This window comes from Betta splendens, chromosome 16 (genome assembly GCF_900634795.4).
Source record: "Betta splendens chromosome 16, fBetSpl5.4, whole genome shotgun sequence".
Taxonomy (NCBI): Eukaryota; Metazoa; Chordata; class Actinopteri; order Anabantiformes; family Osphronemidae; genus Betta; species Betta splendens.
Window position 1 is genome coordinate 8,257,131 of NC_040896.2, and position 21,334 is coordinate 8,278,464.

The following is a 21,334-nucleotide window of genomic DNA, read 5'->3' on the forward strand; positions in this document are numbered from 1 at the left end:
CGTGAGAAGCGCCAGCAGGCTCCAGAGGTGCAGTGTCCTGGAGAACGCTCCTACAAACGATGTCTGAAGAACAAGCATGCAGCAAGAGAGGAGTAACGCGGATCAGGGAGCGCCCGAAGGCTCCCACGCGCTTCATATGAGGCCGAGAACCAAATAATTCCCCGCCCTGCATGGCGTTAGCAGAGCGCTGACGCTCCTCCACTGGAGGGAAGCAACAGGTTACGCAACCCTGCACCTCTGGACCCACGTCTCACCCAAGCTTCTGGAAAGGGGAGGGAATGACACATGGAACTGGAAAGGGGCTCTGGCAGGTGAAGCACAGGAGCGGAGGCCAGGCCCACAGCGACCTGCTGGGAGCGCTGACGGCACTAAAAACATCTGGGCCACGGGCGGATGAATGACGCGCACTGGGCTCCAAACATGTTATTTCTGCGTCGCTTTGGTGCAGATGCTGAGGAATAAATCCGTAGATATGAGACCACAAGAAATGGCTCAATCCCGCAAAACGATGGTTTGTGTGCGTCTTCATGGAAACGTCACTGTAAATACGAGGATTGAAAATCCTGACTGAAATTATTCCACTGTGCTATTCTTGGCAGCGTGGCTAATTTTCCCACAATCCAGTGCAGGAATTCCAGCAGCTTTTGCATCTCTCCGAGTGTCTTTGTAAGAAATACCCCATCGCGAAGCCTTTAATTCCCTTCCCGCATCAGAACATGTTCAGGCCTCGTCTGCAGAGAGCAGCTGCGGTGCCAGGGACACGTTATTCCCCGAGCTCCATCAGCCACCCACCGAGCCGCACGGCGCCGCCCGGCAGCCGAGACGTCACCGGAGTGACGCACGCGCAAGCAGGAACCACGCACGCGCAAACAGGCAGCGCAAAGACTCAGACACGCGGGCACACATGGACACAAACGGACACAAACGCCCGCACGAACAAACGCACGCACAAACGCACGCACGCACAAACACACACACGCATGCACTCACGAACACACACACACTTTCACACAAACGCACGCACGCACAAACGCACGCACAAACGCACGCACAAACGCACGCACGCACGCACTCACGAACACACACACACTTTCACACAAACGCACACACACACTTTCACACACACACTTTCACACAAACACACACATGCACACGAAGGACAAAACTGCAGCGGCCGCCTCACGCTGCACCAAATCCAGTGTCATCTTTCAAATCACTTCCTACGGCACTAATATGCAATTTCTCTCCTCAGCTGAATGAGTTCCCACACCAACACCTGTCAATCATGCTGACGAGCTGTCGCCGGAGGCTGAGGTAACTGGAAAGCCACTGCAGGCGATCAGAGACCAGATGGCGAACGCAACCTTCCTACAATTAAACAGAAATATGTTTGTGGCGCTCTTTGAAAAGTTCCCGTTCACGTAAACACGCTCGACGTCAGCGGCGAAGCCATTCAGGTGAAACGCAGCCTTTAGGATCCATTAGTGCGGTTCAGCTCCTTTATTATTATTAAGTCCAGCTCTATTTTTAGCTTCTTATTGTTCATTCCACTGTTTATTTCCAGCTTGTCTGTTTCTCCCTCATTATTTGATGCCATTGCTCTGTAACTAAGCACTGGGGGACGTCTGTGCTGTGTTTAAGCCCCACATCTTCAGGTATTAGCTGTGACATCCTTGTAGATTTTGCGCGGCTCCATTTCGGAGGTGAAGCAAATGGTTTTCTCCTCCTCCTTGTTCTCGGCCTCTCGTGTCTGCTTTCATTCCTTTGTCCGTCTGTGACTCCCTCCGTCTGCGTCAGGGGAGACATCAGCAGCGAGTCGACAGCGGGAGACTGAGCAGGTCGTCTGCAGGATACCATCTGACAGCCCACAGAAGGCCTGTCCGTCTCAGAGTGCAGCGCGCGACGCGGCACGGCCGGATAATGTGACAGGACGAGACAGTGATGAGGCGAGACGGCCGAGGAGCCGGAGTCTGACTGTTTGCGGCAGGCGAGCGATAAAAGGGACAAAAACACACCGTGAGTCCTGCCTGTGACGGCCGCAGAGCTCCTCGCGCTCTGTGATTCGCTGTCAAACAAACAAGTTGTATCTAAAGCACACAACAAAGCATCTGATAATCAATTATGTGACATTTGGCTTTAATTCGGCTGTCTGGGCTCCCTCTGAGGAGATTACGGCGGCTTTGAAGCAGCAATAAGTCACGTTTTTACTGCCCTGCAGCAAAAAATATGTGCGGGAGTTTGACGGAGCGAAACCGATAAGTTGCCGATTAGCTCATCGCTGCTTTCTGGCACTGAGACGAGTCAGGTTGGTTGATCCCAATACATAATCCTGATATTTACTCTTTCACTCTCATATATATACATGTATATATGTGGACACGCCACCAACGCTGGACACGATGAACATAATCACACACTTTGGTGCTGTGTGAAAGCAGGACGGTGCATGTAAATATATGCAGCATGCATGATTTATTCTGTGCAACCAGTCAATCTGCTCTCGACGCACCTGCTGGAAGCTCATACACTGGGGGAAACATGCACATTTTGTAGCCCAGGGTTCAGACATTTTTCACTATCTCATTTTAAAGGTGGTTTGGGGATATTTTATTCTCAGAGTGACTCAGACAGTGGTGAGCCTTAGTTCAGGTTCACGGGAGCCTTGGCTGCTGTCGTCATGGAAGACGAGGCACAAATCAGCAGCTCTAACGTCCTCATTTTGAACTTGATGACTGGAGGACACCTGTCACCTGTACAGACATTATGATTTGGGTTTAAACAGGTTCTGTAGGACCAGTTTTACAGCACAGCCCCTAAAATCCTGCTCTCCCTCTTGTTCGGCTGCGTTTGACGTTTTCATCAAAGGGGAGATTTTCTGACATCATTCTTTATCTTCAGCTCTAATGATAGAACCATGAAGGTTTGATGCTGATCAAAGCCACAGAATTGCTTCAACAATGAGTCACCTCTCATTGGATGTGGGGAAAGTAAATGTCCCTAAAATCTATTTAACACGTACAATGTTTACCATGTTTAAAATATATGTATGACTGAGGCATGTCCTGTTTATACTGGGGGTTCTGAACGTCATCTCTAATGCAAAGCTTTTAAAATATACACTCCTATCTGTCAAAACAGATGTATAGATAATGGATGGAGTGACGGGTCAGCGAGGGCTCGACTGCTGAGGTCCTAAACGCTCCATTCACAGCCTCACTTACTATTAACTAAAGTGGGATGAATGAGCTGTCAGATGTAATCCTCCCCCCTATGTGTCTCCCAATTACCTCCGCTGCCTGACCCACTCGCTTAGTTCATCATCAGCCGCCGTCGTGGAATGTTGCCGCCTGGGAAGGACTTGGAATTAGAAAGTCAAATCCGAGGGGTGGGGTGGTTTATTGGCTTTATAATGAGCGAGAACCAGGTGTTCATAAAATACAGATCGTTATGACACAGAAGGGGAGCGAGTGACTGAAATATTAAATGAACTCAGGTTTGTTTTTGCTTTGAAAAATGTAAATACTTTTTGTTTTTTTTCCATCTGCAAGTTAATGAAAAAGTTTAAGATCTCAATCTGTTGAATGTAACCGCTCTCACACTCCCTGCACATTATTTGGAAAGGTTCAAACATCATAACAGCATAGTTTTATTGCAATATTTAAATAATTTAACAGACGAGGGATTTTCCCTTCAGACTTGCACACGTGTTCTTGTGCCTCCTATAATTCTAACGTGCGGCCGCTGATGCACCACACCAAAATATTTATTGGGGATTTATCCTCTAATGTGCAATTACTGTATGTCCAGTAATGAGTGTGTAGCACGACTGTAGCAGACGCATATCTATCCATTACATGCTGAGCTCCTTTGCGTCAACAGTTCATTACTTTTTAAGAAAATCTAATTAAGCATGATTCACTTCCATCCTCCACAGATTTTTCTTCTTCTCACTGTGGATATGTTTTCCTCCTATGGAGCATCAACCTTCCTCCCACTCCAGACACCGCATCTCGTCCGTCCTCTCTTTCAGCCTCTCTCTCACTCTGTCTCCAACCCTGACCCCTTTTCTCAGCACTCTCGTCCTTCCCTCTTCGGGCCCATCTGCGCTCGTCTCTCACGGTCGGCGTTTTTTCACCGGCTCTAAACGCTCCCTTCGCATTCTGCCGCCGACCCCTCTCACACCACCGCCACGCGTGAGGATGAAGCGCTGAACTGGTAGCGCTCCCTCGGGCGCTCTGTTCCCCTGTCCAGCGGAGATGAGAGATAAAAATCTAACTCCTGTAAAACCACTTTGCACCAGCGCATCAAACTGTTTTCACCGCCATCACTGTTACAACTGGCAGCTATTCCACCGTGTCCATTATTTCAATTATCCATCTTATTTTGATGTTGAGCATAGAAAAGCAAAGACCTTTTCAGATTTGAAATGACCAAACAAAGACCTTTTCAGATTTGAAATGACCAAACATTAAACCTGCAGCACTGAAAGGTTTCTACTTCCTAGAACAGATACTGTAGCAGAACCGACTTTTTAATGTAGGAATTGATTCCCAAAGTGTTTTTATAACATGCGGTGGGGAACATTTTCAGGCATCCATTTCCGCTCCACTTGGCTTTGACTGACAGATTGCGCATCCCAGTTGGACCTTGTCATTTAGCTAAACGTGCTGCATATTCACGGCGCCCCCCAGCCACGTGGCCAGTACAGTCTGAGCAACCTTGGCCAAGATCAAATGCATCTGATAGTTGAAAAGTAAAATTCTTGATCCAAAATTGATCCATTTATCCCACTCCTCAGAACTGATGGCGTCTTCTCCTTCCAGGTGCCAGCTGCTGACTGCTACACTCAGCTTATTAGAGAAATGAATACACCTGTGTCATCTGTAAATGTGCAAACTTAGGATTGATGACGCCGCGAACAGCCGACCGGAGTGTATGAAATGTTTAATTGAGAAGCTGTTTACACTTGGTATTAATCACTGAGACTGTAGCAGAACAGATAAAGAAAAGTGCATTATCTACAGGAACAGCACAGCGGTAACAGTTTAGCACTGAAGCTGTCAGCAAAACAACACTGAAAAACCTTTATGGAGACAAATTAGAGTCATTATGGACAAGGAATATTTTATTTTTGAGAGTGATTAAAATGTATGTATTTAGCTTGGAGCATGTAGCTTAATAAGCTTTAGAAGTGCGATGTCAGGACAGTCGAAGTCTTTTTGCATATAAATCACCACCCATCGGTGCAGCGGAGCTCAAGCGGATTGGGTTCGATCGTGTTTTTTGCTAAATTCCCTCACAGGCTAATTTCTAATCCATCATTCTATCAAAGTGCTTCAGCCACACGCGCAGGATGGAGGGGGCGTCTCACTCATGACAGAATTCAATAAAAACTAAGATTAAACGATTTATCTTCTCATAATATTCCACCATGAATATCAAACAAGGCTGGTGCCATGGTAATGAGAGAGGAGCCCGAGGAGCACGGCCATCTATTGGATTTCCAAAATCAATGCCCTTGGATAGAAAAATGCATGAGCCACCTGCAAACAGTGAATTTTAACAATGCAACGCGTGCCTTGAGCTCCCTGTGATGCTCAGCTCTGGCCCTGCGGCACCTCAGGCTTCACGTCCGGCCTCGCTGAACTTGGACTTCTTTGGATTCACTTAAGGCAGCGAGTGTTGGCTGAGTAAGTGTGCCCTTCATCAACTCTCATTTATTCAGTTTAACATATTTAGGCATATGATAAAGCCTTGCATGCTCTTACTTGATCTCGAGCTGCATTTGGGACCTCGCTGGCCGGATGCCTTTTGCATTTTCTCCATATTTTCTCCCATGAAAGGCAGGAAATCAAACTTTCAGGTCAATTTCTTCAACTCCGAGGTTGCTGCTGTCATCTAATGGGGGCTTTGCGGCATGAATGACTTACTGCCGACCCCTGCTTGAGTTCTTCACGCCGGGGACACGTTCATATAAGCTCACAATGAGAAAAACGCTGCTCATGGGGAAACGCCATATGAGAGCACTTTACAAACAGAGAAGCACCACTGCAGAGAGCACGGGCGTGTCCGCGTAGCGCTGGCACGCGGCCGCTTGGGCCCCAGGCCGCCTCATCAAACCCATGATTTAGTCCTGGGAGTCCGTGGTGCTCATAAATCCTCAGGTCAAGCTGGCCGCGCTGTTGAATTCTCCCCCTGCGACGGGTGTGTTTCATCATGGGAACGATGGTGTTGCAGGTGTAAACTGCTCGCACTCACACTCCAGCTGGTTCAGCTTGGACAGTGAAACAACGTGCAGCATGAGGCTATCGTACTTTAAAAGCTTTTATTATTCCCTACTCATTACTTACACATGTCTACATACCAGCACCTCAAAGGTCCTAATGTCCTGAGGCCTGGCTGAGTTAGTTCTCTGTTATATCTGTCTCAAATGACATTTCATCATCATAGTTATTTTTATATTATGAGGTCTCTGTGTGTAGTTTAAAGTCATTACATCACTTTCTAGTTCTTGTTTATCCTGTGGAACCATTGATTTCTGTTTTTGGGGCCTCTAAGTAAAGAATCACAAATAATCTTGTTTTTACTTTATTAAATTTAACCTGTTTAAAAGAAAAAAATACACTTTTTCATGATGATGATACAAACATGAAAAAATCAAGTGCTCTGCTTTGTGTAGCGCTGTGGGAGGTGTAAACATGCGCCTTCTTCCACCGTGATGTGTGAAAGTCAGCTTGGGCTTAATGTGTTATTATGCATTTTACTTGAAGCAAAGCAGTAAAGTGTGACAGGACAGATCACGCAGCATCATCCAATAACTAAAGAATCGGTGTCGTTTTCCCACAGTTGTTTGCCACATGTCATCAAGATGCATTGTCACTTTCTGCAACCACAGTCGCACAAGCCTAAAACACAGCCTGTTGTTTTCGAGTGCTACATACCTCCTGAATTCTCAATGTGACTAGTATTCCCAGTTTTAGGATAACCAGATGGGCAGTTAAAGCTAACATATTTTTGTTATCGCCTCAAAGAACCGCAACCACATGGCAACACCGTCAACTAAGCAAAAACAGATTGCTCCAGTCTTCCATTTCCCTCTCACATCCAAGCCTTCAGTGTGCGCACTGATCCATAGAGAGGAAAAAATTATGTGCAACTGTCCTTTGATTCGAGCCTCTGGTTTGCTCTAATATCACACTTTGGCTCACATCTCGCACAATTAAGTCACCGGGAGGAGCTTTGAGGGGTCAACGCCTGAACTCACAGCGTTACAGTGCAGCTCAGGTGCGTGAGACACGGAGGAGACGCGGCACTAGAGCATCGGCTGGACTTCTCCTGAGGAGCTGGCACCGAGAAACTCCATAAAAAATGCTCTTGAGCTCCCACTATTATCTCCACATTCCACCAGAGAGCGGTGCGCTGGCAGCCGTCCAGAGCGAGTGAAATATTATCGTGGGAGAGCACATCGAGACGAGCTCCGCCAACATAAAGCTTCCACTCGGTTCGGGGGTTAAAAAGCCCCAGAGCACGAGCTAAATGATAAGGGCCGCTGTGCTGCACATTAGACAGATACTCAGTCCAGCAGGTGTGACTCGCTGGAGGGAAGGAGGCTGGCGCCGCGGTGGTCCCAGCTTTGATCATTCCTCATCATTGTGCGAGTCCGCACTCTTCCCCCAGGAATACGATTTATTGAGTCCATTAGATGTTTATGGGACACGTGTAAATCAAATGGAGTCTGCAAACCAGGCTCAGCTTTGTTCTTTTCATTGTGTCATCACGCGAGGTTTTCAGCAATGGTGTCATTCGAAAAGAACAACAGCGACGGATGGAGTGGGAGGAGCTGGAAGAGGAGGAGAACTGAGACGGGTTTCACATTTAATGAAGCTAAAACACATTTACACCAAATGAGGTAAGTTACTACTTTGGTAGATATAAAAAAAATTAAAAGTTAATTAAAAGTGCAATAACACTGAGACTTAATCTAAGTAAATGTATTACAGTGTCTTTGAACAGCTGAATTTAATGGCTGTGCATCATCGACTGCTTTTAAAATGCGGAGAATCAGCAGCAGGTTTCGTCTCCAGACGTCGCCTCATAATCGGCGGATTTGCTGTTTATTGTGACTTCACTCTTTCGACTCAACGACGTCCTGATCAGCCGCCACATGTCTGAAGGAGCCATAATTTGGTTCGCTTCTAAAGTGATGATTTCTGTGAGCTGATTCATAACAGCTTGTACGGATGTAATTGTATCTCTGTTCCTGTGATGGAAGACGATGTCTCTGCTCCCAGTGCTAACTCCAAAGCTGCAGAGGTCGTCAGAAATAGCATTTAACTCCTGCATCTGAGACGTTACTCAGTGATCGAGCTTTAACTGTCAATCAGCTAAACTATGCAACGAATAAATGAGACTTGCTTTTCTTCTGCCAACACAAAAGCCCCCTCTGACTTTTCCGCCTGCATCATGTGCTTTGTCAAAGAGCACATTTCCATTAGCGCCGCTGATGCTAACATTGACTTAGCCGGGTTGGTACACATTGAAATGGACTGTGATGCCGTGGAGTGTGCAGACTGAGGCTCGTGTGTCACTGCTGCTGCAGGACTACAAAGCAATTTCCCAGCGTGCAGATCCGCACGCACAATCGATAAATCACACTCCTGATTACTCTGCAGGGGGAAATGGAGTTTGTATTGTTTCTCCAAGACAAATGTAGGCTTCAGGCAAGATGGATCTTATTTTCAGAGTCAAAGAAAGACAACTGAAACGCACGCACACACATACACACGTATGTACACACATACAAACACGTACCCACGCACACACACACACACACACACACATGCATGCAAGGGCGCACACACACACACACGAATACACACACGCACGCATGCATGTACACACACACGCACACACATACACACACACACACACACACACATGCACACATGTACAAACACACACACAGGCACGCACAAACACACAAACACATATACACACACACACACACACACGTACACACACACACACACACACACACCCACACACACACACACACACACACACACACACACACACACACACCGCCGTCTTCACTCAGTTAAACTAAAAACTACTTTCACCCCCTCTTCGCTTCACACTTTCATTACGCTCCCAAACTCACCCGTTCCTGTTGAGCTCTTCCTGCTTTTCCCCCACTTTTCATTCCTAGTTTGGTCCATTTCTTTCAAAGTGGAAATTTCAATAACTCTTTCACGATTGAATCAATTGAAAGTTGCAGCGCAATCTCAAAAGTTCCTCACTGTGTGTTTCTTCTCCTGGTTCCTTCACAGGAAACCCATCGTCAGCACAGACCTGAGGCTCCACGACCTCAGATAAAACAGGTTGGCGTTTGCTTCAGATGAAGCTGCTCATTCACTGCTTGCTCTTTTCACTGACATATACAACACTGCTCATTCTTGACACTCATTTTGCTGCTCTACGTGAAGCCTGGCGTCAGCATGTAACAAACCAAACACTCAATTTCTCCTGATTATAGGAAAACACAGAAGGAATGTTAGCGTGAGCAAAGCCAGACATTCAATCAGCATGAGGCGCATTTTGATTTATTCCATCTAGATGTGTTAATGACATATCTATTAGCAGGTGCTGACAAACCTTTTGGCCCCGGCTTTGATTCTACGCTTCCAGGACAGATGAAGTCATTGCTACATATCATCACACTCATATCTGCATTTAAACTCCCAGCAGCCATTGAACTTCACATTTTGCTTAACCAAGATCAATTTGTTGCCTCAAACGTGTTGATTATATAAATTATGATCAGCATTTGTTTCTTTGTATAAAGAAGCTGAGCCGTTCAACACCTGGGACTAATAACACGCCTCCGCCCGCTCTCGGCTGCATCACCTTGTTTGTCTCAAAGCTCCGTTTGAACTGGAGCCTCCTGAAAAGCCGTTTCTCCCCCGTGTTCGCTCCCAAAATCTGTTTTTAATGTCTCGAAGCGTTGTTTTCTTGTATTAAGGGGATCCACCGGAGGCGAGAGGCAGGACAAACATCCTCCCGTTGCCTCCAGCTGTGGACGTGCTGACAGTGTCACTCAGCCCAGAACCAGAGCCGGCTTCAGCTCCACTTCACGCAGGTGTGGACAGACTGTGTCCGGTTTCCTGGCTCTTCTTCTGCACATAGAAAATGTCTGAGGGCCGCGTTCCTGCTGCAGTGGAGGAGCATTAATGGAAGAACTGTCATCATCGTCATCTATAGGATCACTGGGCATTTTTTGAATAAGGATATAAGTTTATAGAGCCCCGGAGGCACATAAGCAATTCTGACCTCATCTGAGCACACACAAGCGAACGCTTTCAGCGGGAGTGCAGATGGAAACTAGCTTCAGCTTGATCTGTAAATCACAAAATCAGCTGCACTCAGTCGAACAGCTGTTTGGTTTCTATGCACAATTATAAACAGAGCTCTGCAGCTTTTAATAACCTGCCTGAGTGAAGCCATCTTGCCTGCACGCGGAGGCGGAAAGCACTTTTAGTCAAAGTTATGAACATGATTTGCTTCATTATCTTATAGATCCGATCTCAGACTTTGCATCTTTTGACTTTACCTCCATCAAATTAGAGGAAAACATGTCTTTCCTTGCAGGTCCTGTGCCTGTGCTTTAATGCTGAATGTTCCCCCTGTGGCCCTGATTCTTCAAATCTTCCAGAACTGTTCACCTGATTTGTAAAGCATATGTTCCCACCAACAGTGACATTCTAAGTAACTACACTGCAGATCAGACCTGCAAACAGGCTGGCGTGAGCTCTGTAATAAAGCTTTTGCCGGCGTCGGAGAGGTTCAAGGGCGGAAGCGACGGACGAAACAGACAGAGGCTTGAAGGAGCGACAGTCCTGTGAGCGTCTGCACCACAGAGCTGGAGGTGATTACTCTGTGTTAATCTAGTATCAGCTTTCCACCATTTGGAGGCTTCCCAGCGTCTTGCTCATTATCTGCAGACAAGTCTGTTAAGTAGCGATTAACAGGCTGAGGAGGAGACGCAGCCGTCCTGAACTTTCTCATGGAATCCGTCCCACGGGTTCTCGGTCCGTTCTCTCCCGTCCACGCTTTATTTTTCCTTCGCGTGCGTGTTTGTTCTCACTCTTACACAGCTGTTCTCCATTCCTCACGCTCGCTCTGCAACGCGGCCCAAAGCGAGTCATCGCTCTGAGTCAGAATGAGACACAACAACAACTTCAAGGCTTTTATCTGCTGTGGTTTCCCTTTTTTTCGGCGTCATCATATATTTTTGATGACCCGGCCGATTCGAGCCACGTGAGGCCTCGTATTTCCTCATAATTACTTTCTACTTTTAAAAAGAGAAAATCGATGGATCCATACGCGTGTGCAGAGGAGTCATGGCACAGTAAGTGCACACCGGGTGAGTGCTCCATTTAAAAAGAAGCGCTTCGCTGGTTGCAAATCCAATAAGGTCTATGTAGCCATATGCTCCCTTTGCATTCCAGGAAACGCTTTACTCCATTTATTGACGCTGAAAAAAATGGGCATTCAGCGAGACTGTTTATAATGTAACGACATATAGACGCTAAATAATCTCCCCTGAAATATTACCACTTGCAAATTGTGTATTCAGCTACAGAAGAAGCTCATAGGGACAAGTAATAATTGTCTGCGGCTGATGTTTGGGTCACTGATCCTTAATGATGAAGGAAAACAAGCAGCACAAGGCTGTTCATCTACATCTGCATCAAAACTCAGTTCAGACCATGAATCTTCACCTGTTCACAGCCAGTTAGAAGTTCTTGACTGAAAGTTTTATATTATTTAATATTGTCTGTTTCCGTTTAGTAGAAGAAATGAAGTTTCTCTGTCTCTGTTTTGGAAATGATTGGTGAGTTACGCTGACGTCACGGCTGCAGAAAATGCATCGCTGCCGATCATTTGCAGCCACATTCCTGCAGACGTCGCGTTTCCTGCAGAGGATGTGGCGACCGAGCGGCCATTACTGCACAGAGCACACAGGACGGCTGCAGCCACGCAGGTGTGATGCCAACTGATGTGATCTCATCTGATGTTGATGTTTCTCTATTTGATTTGAAAACGAGAAACAGATGTGAATGTTAACTAGAGGATGTGCTGCCAGATTCCTCAAACAGAAAGAACTGCTCGCAGTTTATGAGTTCTGATCTTAGGGCCTAAAGACCGAGCTGTCGATAAATCACCAAACTATTTAGATGGTGAGCGCGCAGGAATCACACATTTTCCGTGACTGCTAATCTGTTTTTGCATTTCTAAAGGAGAAATTATACGCTGTGACTAGAATAGAAATACACAGAATCCAGAAGAGATCGACTTGTTTCCATTTTGTACCCGCTGAATAAATGTTTGCATAACGAAAACAGCCAATTCTCTCCAGCAGATACATGTACTCATCTGAAGTGGAGTGTCAGCACCATTAAATGTATTCCCTACACTTTCAAACCCCTGCATTTAGGCTTTAAAAGCATCTACTTTATCAGATGTTTTGGGTAACGGAGAGAGAGAGAGAGAGAGAGAGAGAGAGAGAGAGAGAGAGAGAGAGAGAGAGAGAGAGAGAGAGAGAGCATTTTGTAAAACGACAGATGTGTGAATTTGATTAAACAAACCCGGGGGCGGTCCGGCACCCGCCAATCAAAGAGAAGCTGCTTATTGGAGCGTCGGGTCGGGTTAAAACCAGAATGCTACAGATGCAGGGATCACATCAACAGACTCACAACGACCTCAGTCAGGGTTCAACACAGCGAGATGAGGAGCACACTGACCGTGTTAAATCCTGGGAAGAGGCTGACGGCCGAGGCCGCGTCCAGTGGAAACGGGAGGAACTGCTTCATGGCCAGCGACGTCTGGACGGAGGGCAGCGCGGGACGCACCAGGGCGGGCATGAGGCCGTTGTGACACGCGTTACCTGCAGGAGGCAGAGAGAGGAGGCGACGGGTGAGGCCTGAATGAAGCAGCATCAGAGAGAGCGCGCGTGTGTTTAGTCTGCATCACCAGCAGCCTCTGAGAAACAGCCTATTTGTGGAAGTCATTTATTTGGTTCTGTAGCACCTGCAGCTCGGAGGCAGCCAGAGCACACATTCCTCACTTCACTCGCAGTGATTCCAGCGCGAGCTGATTTGATTTAAAGCAACGCCAGGAGTAAAAACCTTTTTGGCAGTTGGCAGAGCAGGTTGTAATTCTTCTGATAGCTCGGAAATCCCCAAGATCTCCACTTTGGGTGGTTGCTTTGACCGTGGAACCATGGACCATGAATCTTAAAATGATTCACCTTAAAGGCAGGTTCCGACCATTTAGGTCGTTCGTGCTTATTTTCCATCGCCGTCTGATGCTGGCGGTGGGTTAATCTCCACTCAAGGTTGGCGTCCGTGGATTTTCTGACCTTTCCAAAAGCGCCACGGCTAAATTAAAATCTGCCTGATATGAGACGGTGCTCCTTCGCTTCATGCTCCTCCAGTTGTCGATCCCCTGCACAAATCAGCCTTTAGCAGAATAATCGGTGCTGGTGCCACGATCAGACGCCGGGACGCGACCGCGGAGGTTCCCTTTGGTGACGGGGCCGATAAAACACAGCTGACAGCAGCACCTACAGCACGGCTCCTGTTCAGCCTCCACTGAGTCAGAATGAGGCAACAGCTGGCAGACGACAGGTCGTGTCTCATTTTCACTTCATGTCCTAAAAACCTGTTGAATGCTGGTTATCACCCTCCAACCTGACGCCCGGCTGCTGCTAACTGAGGCTCGCTGCTGCAGGCTCTGAATCCTCACAGCCAGGTCGACGTCAGAGAACAAGCTGTACGTTCAGATGTGATGCAGCCACGATGTTTATCTCTCGCAAACAGACGTCCCGTTCGGAAAATGCCACCGCGCACTTGATGTATTGTGGCGCGAACGCAGCGGCGTGTGTCTTATGAGATGAATGAATGGGCCACACGTCTCCAGGCAAAACAAAAGTAAATACTTGGTTTTTATTGTGGTGTGAGTGCGCTTCACAATCCACCAATTGGAAACAGCACAGAGCTGATTTCATCATCGCGCCATCGAGGCCAAAGAACGCAGCGAAAACTGTCACAGCCCCACAAAACATCAGAAATTAAAGAAGCCATTTTGCAAAGCTGTAATGAGAACCAGAAGGATGATTTTCATTTTTTATTGCTGCACATTTAGCGCGTGGAAGCCGAGCCAGCGCGGCTCTGAAGCTTTGGCAGACACTGAGTGCAACTGCTGCCTTGAGACAAATAAAAATCAGGTTTGCCACGTTTCGCTCCCCAGGCTGCAGTCGGGTCTAAAGTCACGGAGGCGGGAGGAGACGGGCCGCCCCCCGTCCTCTCCTGTGGCCGGGCGCTGCCATGCGTTGGAGGAGGACACGTCCCAGCCCCGACTTCGAAAAGCGCGTCGCTGCAGAGCTCATCCAACGCGCGTCGCAGCAGGCGTGACGTCAGCCTCCTCACGCTCTGTCCACAGTCGGACAGCTTCACACGGGTGATGATTGACGGGAGACGGAATCTGACGGATCCGCTCATTCGGGAACGTCATTAGTTCTGATCGCGCCTTCGCTTCGTAGTGAGAGAGGTATCACTCCTGGCTGTTCACACAAAAAAGGAGCTGAGGGCTTTTGTTAATGGTTGTGGAATGGTTTAGTGATCGGGTCGCGCAGCGGAGCTAGTGGATCTAAACGCCGTCTGCACCTGGTGTCGGCTCATCCGTGAGCTGCGGTGACGTTCCAGCCTGGAACAAACACGCAGCGGAGTGACATTTAAAGAATGTGTGAACACTGTGTTCTCGTGACTTCACACCTCCTCTCAAACCCTCCTCTCGTTAAATGGAGGGAATGTACAACCATTCACATTATTCATTTAGAAACAACCAGCGAGCGCAGATCGGGCCCGTTGGGGGTCCAGGGTTCTGCCCGGGGCCCGACCCGCTCCTCCTCCGGAACCACCGACGCTCTGATCTGTATTTAGAATCCGGCCAACGTGTCCAAACGCAGGAGCACATTCCGATCTGTGTGATTATCCGTCAACGAAACAAAAGCCTGAGCGGGAGCGCTGACCTTTGACCTCGACCCCTGACGCGAGGACCGATGACTGTCAGAAACCGGCGGGCGCGATTCTGGCGTTGTTTGAAGCGCCTTGGACTTGAGTGCGAGCATTTGAATTCTGCAGACGGCGTCCACTCTGCCTCCGGGCACGGAGCAGGGCCCGGGTGGGCTGAAAACGGGCCCGACGCTGTCATCAACTTTTCATGGAGAGCCGCTCAGAAGAGCGGCTCCACGCTGGAAGGTCAGCGGGTGACGGTCATTAAAATAACCGGCCGAGGAGCGCGAGACCAGCCTGAGTCAGCCAGAACCACCAGAACGGGCCCGGAGAAGCATGTCTGGGCTTTAACGCGAGTATTTACTGAAATAATAAAAACCTGAACGCGTGTGATGATTGTCATGAAGCAGCTCATGCAGGTCTCATGCAGCCGCTGACACCGTGTGACGGCTCATGGATGAACGTGCGGCTGTGAAAGGTTTGTTTTTGTCAAAATCAAGCCGAGCCTTTTATTTTCGGCTTCATAGGAAACTGCAAATCTGCTGCATAGTAATTACACAGAGGAGCCAATAAAACTGGACCTCAGAGCTTCACTAATCCAAGTCTTCTATTAGCCCTCGGTTCTGCTCTTTGTGGGTTTTCTTCCTACTGCTTTTTACACGTCCAACTGTAAATGTGCATGAATGTGAAGTTTCTACATCACAATGTACAAAAATCTAGCTCTGAAGACTGTTTAAATTCATTTTGTGACACTTAGGGACAAATGCATTTCAACCTAATTATAAATAGTCAAATTAAGCAGTCGGATGCAGCTTTTTTTGCTGTAACGACCTAAAGCCAAGTCGAGATCTGACGTGTGGAACCATTTGAAGAAGATCAGAATAGATGAGCTTTTTTAAACACTGCCTTTTGTTTCCTCATTCCCTTTGAGGCCGTGTTTAATGATGCAGCACACGCTGAGAGATGTTGGGAGCCGCTCATTGGAAAGGATGCTTTCACTGCCTGTGCTCGTGGCCGGTGTCAGACTCCCAGCGTCCTCCGCATTGCCCTTCCCTGAGAGATTCACCTGTTTGGACTCAGGCGCTTTGACTCCTGCAGCAATATGTCAGGAGAGGGGGGGAGGGAGGGGAGGAAGGGGTAAAAGCGATGTCTGGAGGATGCAGACTGGCATTAATAATTAATCACCTTATGCCGCCCTCCTCCACCTTCCACCTCCTCTCAGTGGCCTGAACCCGGCTGCTCCTCTTCAGCTCCGCCCGGAGCAGCTGAGACTCCTTTAAGCCATTTCCTTCGGCAAATATAAACCCAATTACCGCGTTAATCTGAATTCCATTGGAAGCAATTGAAATGCGTATGATGTTCCGACGTGATTAACGCCCTTCGTGTTTTCATTGAGTTCACTGATTGTATTCGATGACCCTTAACATGCTCCGAGATCACCCCCTCCCTCCGAGCGATTAAAACGGGCGAAGTGAGCAGAAACGGCGGATCTGAAACAGCCGTTCACTTCTGATTTTCTCATTAACCTTTGCCGATGAGCGCCGCATCGCGGGCTAATTCCCATAAACCTCGGCGGCGCGTGGCGCCCGGCGTGCGTCCGTGGACTCTTTGTGCGGCCCGGCGCCGTCGCGAGCGCGGCCCACTAATAAACACAGCTGTCTGCAGCCGCTCCAGCAGCCACTTCCCTCCCACCCTGTAATCTGAGGTTAACCAGAAAAGCATTTACGCGCTACTAAGCGCCGACCGCAAAGACAAACACGCCAAACACTTCTCCTCCAGGCCGTGGGAGAAGAGCAACACTGACGCTGTGATCGCAGCGCTCGCACTCGTTTCCCGCCGGCTGCCGCCTCTCTCTGCTTTTGTTTTGTGGACCGGGGTTTCTCCTGCGGATGAGGTCGCATCAGTCTCCTGAACCGTCACCTGAGACGAATGGCTCCAGCAGGAAACAGGTTCCAGCTTAGGAGAAGCCGCTGAACTAACAGCGCTGTTACTCTTGGGCTCGACGGCGCCCTCTTTCTCGCTGGGTCGCATTCATTCAGGATGGAGCGCACGCGAACACACGTGGACGCGTATCAGCTCGTTCACACTTCAGCCCAGGACCTCCCGGAGCTGCTCGTCTCCTGAGCTTCGCTTCGTCCCACCAGACCGGCGCCGCCTTCACGTCCCAGCAGCTCCACACCTGAGCGACAGCCGCTGTCGCGGCGCTGACAGCTTCTTCATTCCCGGCTTCCTCTCCCTCTCTTCTCGCCCCCTCCCTCCTCTTTGTGAGGCATAATACGAGAAAATCCTTCACACTCTCACAAGCCACGGTCTGTAACTTCAGATCGCTTTAATCCCCGGGATAAAAAAAATGAGTTCTCCATTTAACAAATCACCCCCTCGGAACTCTGGATCCCTGTGTAATTATTCCTGCGATGTGACTGTAAGCCAGCCGTGAGAAGGGCACTTGACGAGAAGCCGCTGGTGCATTAAGTCGTCTTAAGCCTCCTCCAGTCTCCTCCAGAAGAACTAATAGCAGGGCCTGCGTTGGATTCCTCTAAATATCCTACACAGAATATCAAGTGGCTCCGGCCTGTTCGGATCCCCACGAACAGGCAGCTGCCGGACACACAGCCACCACAGACGTGGGAAACGTGGCTCTGGGTCCAGCGGAGCGGAACGCGGCCACGGGGCCACGCGGTCACCTGGTGAACAGGTCCCCTGTCAGCGCTCTGGTTCTGGTGCGGCCGGGGTCCGGGAGCAGCAGGCGGGCTGAGGACGGGGACGGGGGGAAGGTGCCCTCCACCACCACACACCGGCTGCAGGCGTGGGACTTCATGCACTTTCCCTGTGACGGGAACCAGAACCGGCACACGCGCACGCTGAGGAGAAACCCCATGCATGTAAAGAAGACTCACCGAAGAACATGCTGCTCTCCATAGCTCGTCAGGCTCGGGGGGCTGCTGCGGGTCCTCTCTGGTGCCCTGCCGGCGTGTGTGCGTCCATGCGCGGCAGCCTGGGCATGTCTGGCACCGTCCTCAGGGGCGTGTGCGTCCGTGCATGCGTCTCGATCCGGCGGCGGCGGCCGGTGTGCGCCGCGCTCTGCTCTGCTCTGCTCTGCTCTGCTCTGCTCTCGGCTGCTGAGCGTCTGTGGACCTCGGAATCCGCCTCTCTCTCTCCTCCTTCTGCTCCTTCCCTGCCTCTCTCGTCCACTCCCTTCCTCTTTAGCTCTTCCCTCCCTCCCTCCCTCCTCCTGCTCTGCCTCCCTCCTCCTCCCCCTCCTCTCTGGCCCCTCCGCACGCCGGATCCCTTTGCTTGTTTCGGTTCTGTCTCCGAGGTGTCTATCTGCATTTTCCAGCAACAGCCTCTCCTCCACAAACGCATCTCACGCGCTCCCTCGCTCTCTCTCTCTGTCTCCATAGGTGTCTCATCTTGCTTTTGTGTGTCAACCAAGCCACCCTCTCTCACTCACTCTGCGCTCTCCCCGCTGTCTCTCCCTTATTTGATCCTATTCCCCTTTGCCTGCCTCGTTCTCATGCTCGCGCCGTCCTTTATATCTGACTCTTCCCTCACTCTCTCTCTTGTTTCATGCTTCCTTTTCTCTGTCTCTCTCTCTGTTTCTACCAGTGAATATGTCTTTGCAGCTCTTGTCCTCCTGCTGTCTTGCTCCTCGTGCTCTCGCTATCTTTTAAACTTTTCTCCTTTTCAAAACAAGATCGGGATCTTGGGCGAAATCAGGATAGGTCACAAATGAGGCTCTAGTAAGTGAAAACGACTAATTCTGTAAATCTTTTGAAAGGATTTTAAAGCAGCAACAATCAGTCATTTTATAATAACAAATTTCCTTGGACCTTGTGGGATTTTCATTGTGGCATATTGGTCCCACAGCTTTTTTTGTTTTGTGTTCACAGACTGACGCCAAATTATTGTCCAATGAGATTCAAAGTCATTCCACCTAAATGACCATGCAGGTCACTGCGCCCTGTCCTCACATGCACATGCAGTGAAAAACCTCAGCCACTCACAGCTGCCAGTCAATGTGGTGAAGGACAGCTGGCGTCGCAGATTCACCCGGAGCTCAGACAAAAGGTTAAAGACTCGACTTTACACCAATATCCTCTGAAGTAAGGCAGCAAGCGCTCAGAAACAAACTTTTTACAGGGCTCGTGTTGTGGCTCATCGTTCATGAAAACATGTCCACCACATGTAACGCAGCCTGACATGATGCAGTTCTGAGCATGGCCAGTGGAGGGCAGCAGCAAGCCTCCGATGCATTCAGTCCGTCGCAAACATACGAAAAGAAGCCGAAGTGACGCAGAAATGTTACGCGGCCTATCAAATGCTAACATGATGAGCAGCATTGGGTCAGCTTCGCTCATCTAAGTGTCCATCTGACACTTAGCTTTAGCTTCTTGTCATAACATCGACGGCCACTAGAGGTCGCCCAACTTTCCGGACTCAGACGATCTGGACGGTCTGACTTTGGGGCTGTGAAGCAGCACCTCACTGTTCCAATGGGAGCTCATTGATGTTTACCTTCACCGTATGAAGCCTTCGCTTCATTTGTTGTTAGCTACTGTTCTGTGTTGGTTTAAATCTAGCTAACTTTAAAATGAATTCTACACTAGAACATAGAATCGGGATTAATGGAACAGCATTGGGATGGTTTAAATCCTATTTGTTGAACAGATTCCAGTTTGTTCATGTTAATGATAAATTCTCCACACGCACAAGGATTAGCTATGGAGTTCCACAGGGTTCTGTGCTGGGTCCAATTCTGTTTAGCTTATACATGTCTCCTCTAGGTGAGATTATTAGAAAGCATTCTATTAATTTTCATTTTTACGCAGATGATACTCAGCTATACATGTCCTTGGAACCAAATGAAACAGATCAACTAGTCAAAATTCAGGGTTGTTTAAAAGACATCAAATCCTGGATGTCCCAAAACTTCCTTCAACTAAACTCAGATAAAACCGAGATTCTTATTGTTGGGCCTAAAAATCTGAGAGAGACACTATTGAGTCAGATAGCCACCCTGGATGGCATAACATTAGCTTCAGATTCTACTGTGAGGAACCTTGGTGTCATGTTTGACCAGGATCTCTCTTTTACATCATACATTAAACAAATCTCCAGAACCGCCTACTTCCACCTTAGAAATATAGTTAAAATCAGAAGCATCCTCTCTCAGAGCGATGCAGAGAAACTGATCCATGCATTTGTTACCTCTAGGCTGGACTACTGTAACTCCTTACTCATAGGATGTCCTAACAGCTCCTTAAAAAGCCTACAGCTCATTCAAAATGCTGCAGCCAGAGTTCTGACAGGACTTAGAAAGAGAGATCACATTTCTCCTACATTAGCTTCTCTGCACTGGCTGCCTGTAAAATGTAGGATAGAATTTAAAATTCTCCTACTCACATACAAAGTACTCAATGATAAAGCTCCTTCTTATCTTAAAGACCTTATAGTTCCTTATGCTCCCAGCAGAACACTTCGTTCTCAGAGCGCTGGGCTACTTGCGGTTCCTAGAGTGTTTAAATGTAGAACAGGGGGCAGAGCTTTTAGCTACCAAGCTCCTCTCCTCTTGAACCAGCTCCCTCTTCAGGTTCGAGAAGCTGACACACTCTCCACCTTTAAGATTAGGCTTAAAACCTTCCTTTTTGATAAAGCTTATAGTTAGAGATGGTTCAGGTCACTGGCAATTATTGTTAGTCACAGGAACCATCTCTTAGTTAAGCTGCAATAGACATAGACTGCTGGGGGACTTAATTTATACACTGAGCTCCTCTGTTTCCTTCTACCTCCTCTGTCCCATAACCTCCCATCATTGTCCCATGTTTAACTAACCTTGTCTCTTTCTGTCCAGTAGTTGTGCTTCTCTCCTCTCTCTCCCCCCCCCCCCCCCCCCCCCACTCTTTCTCCCTCTCTGTCCTCACCCACAGGTATCATTGGACTCAAAGTTTGGTGTCTGTGATGGGCAGCTGCGGATCCAACCATCCTGCCTGCATCCAGTCCCTGGTCCTACCATCCTGCCTGTGCTCTGTTGTTGCTTGTTGTTGCTTGTTGCTGTTGCTGTGCTTTTCTCTCTCTCTATCCTCTCACCCCAACCGGTCGAGGCAGATGGCCGCCCACATCCAGTCTGGTTCTGCTGGAGGTTTCTTCCTCGTTAGAGAGGGAGTTTTTCCTCTCCACTGTTGCTGTCAAATTAAATGCTTGCTGTATGTGGGATTTGTTGGGTTTAGTTGTGTGAGGTTTTAAACCTTACTTTGTAAAGT

The 21,334-nt window shown here is 48.5% G+C and overlaps 1 protein-coding gene across 2 annotated transcripts in view; it reads right to left on the reverse strand.

Moving 5' to 3' along the window:
• znf385d (zinc finger protein 385D) overlaps window positions 1–18,187 on the reverse strand; it is a 43,512-nt gene extending 25,325 nt beyond the window's left edge. The window contains exons 1-2 of one of the 2 annotated variants that reach the window (XM_041067751.2): window positions 17,972–18,187; window positions 12,804–12,946 (exon numbers count right to left, since the gene is read on the reverse strand). In XM_041067751.2, the coding sequence (XP_040923685.1) occupies window positions 12,804–12,946; window positions 17,972–17,993 (165 nt within the window). In that variant the 5' untranslated portion in view covers window positions 17,994–18,187. The remainder of the gene's footprint in view (window positions 1–12,803; window positions 12,947–17,971) is intronic. The other variant, XM_029128858.3, reaches the window with a different exon arrangement.
• Between the last annotated feature and the right edge of the window lie 3,147 nt (window positions 18,188–21,334).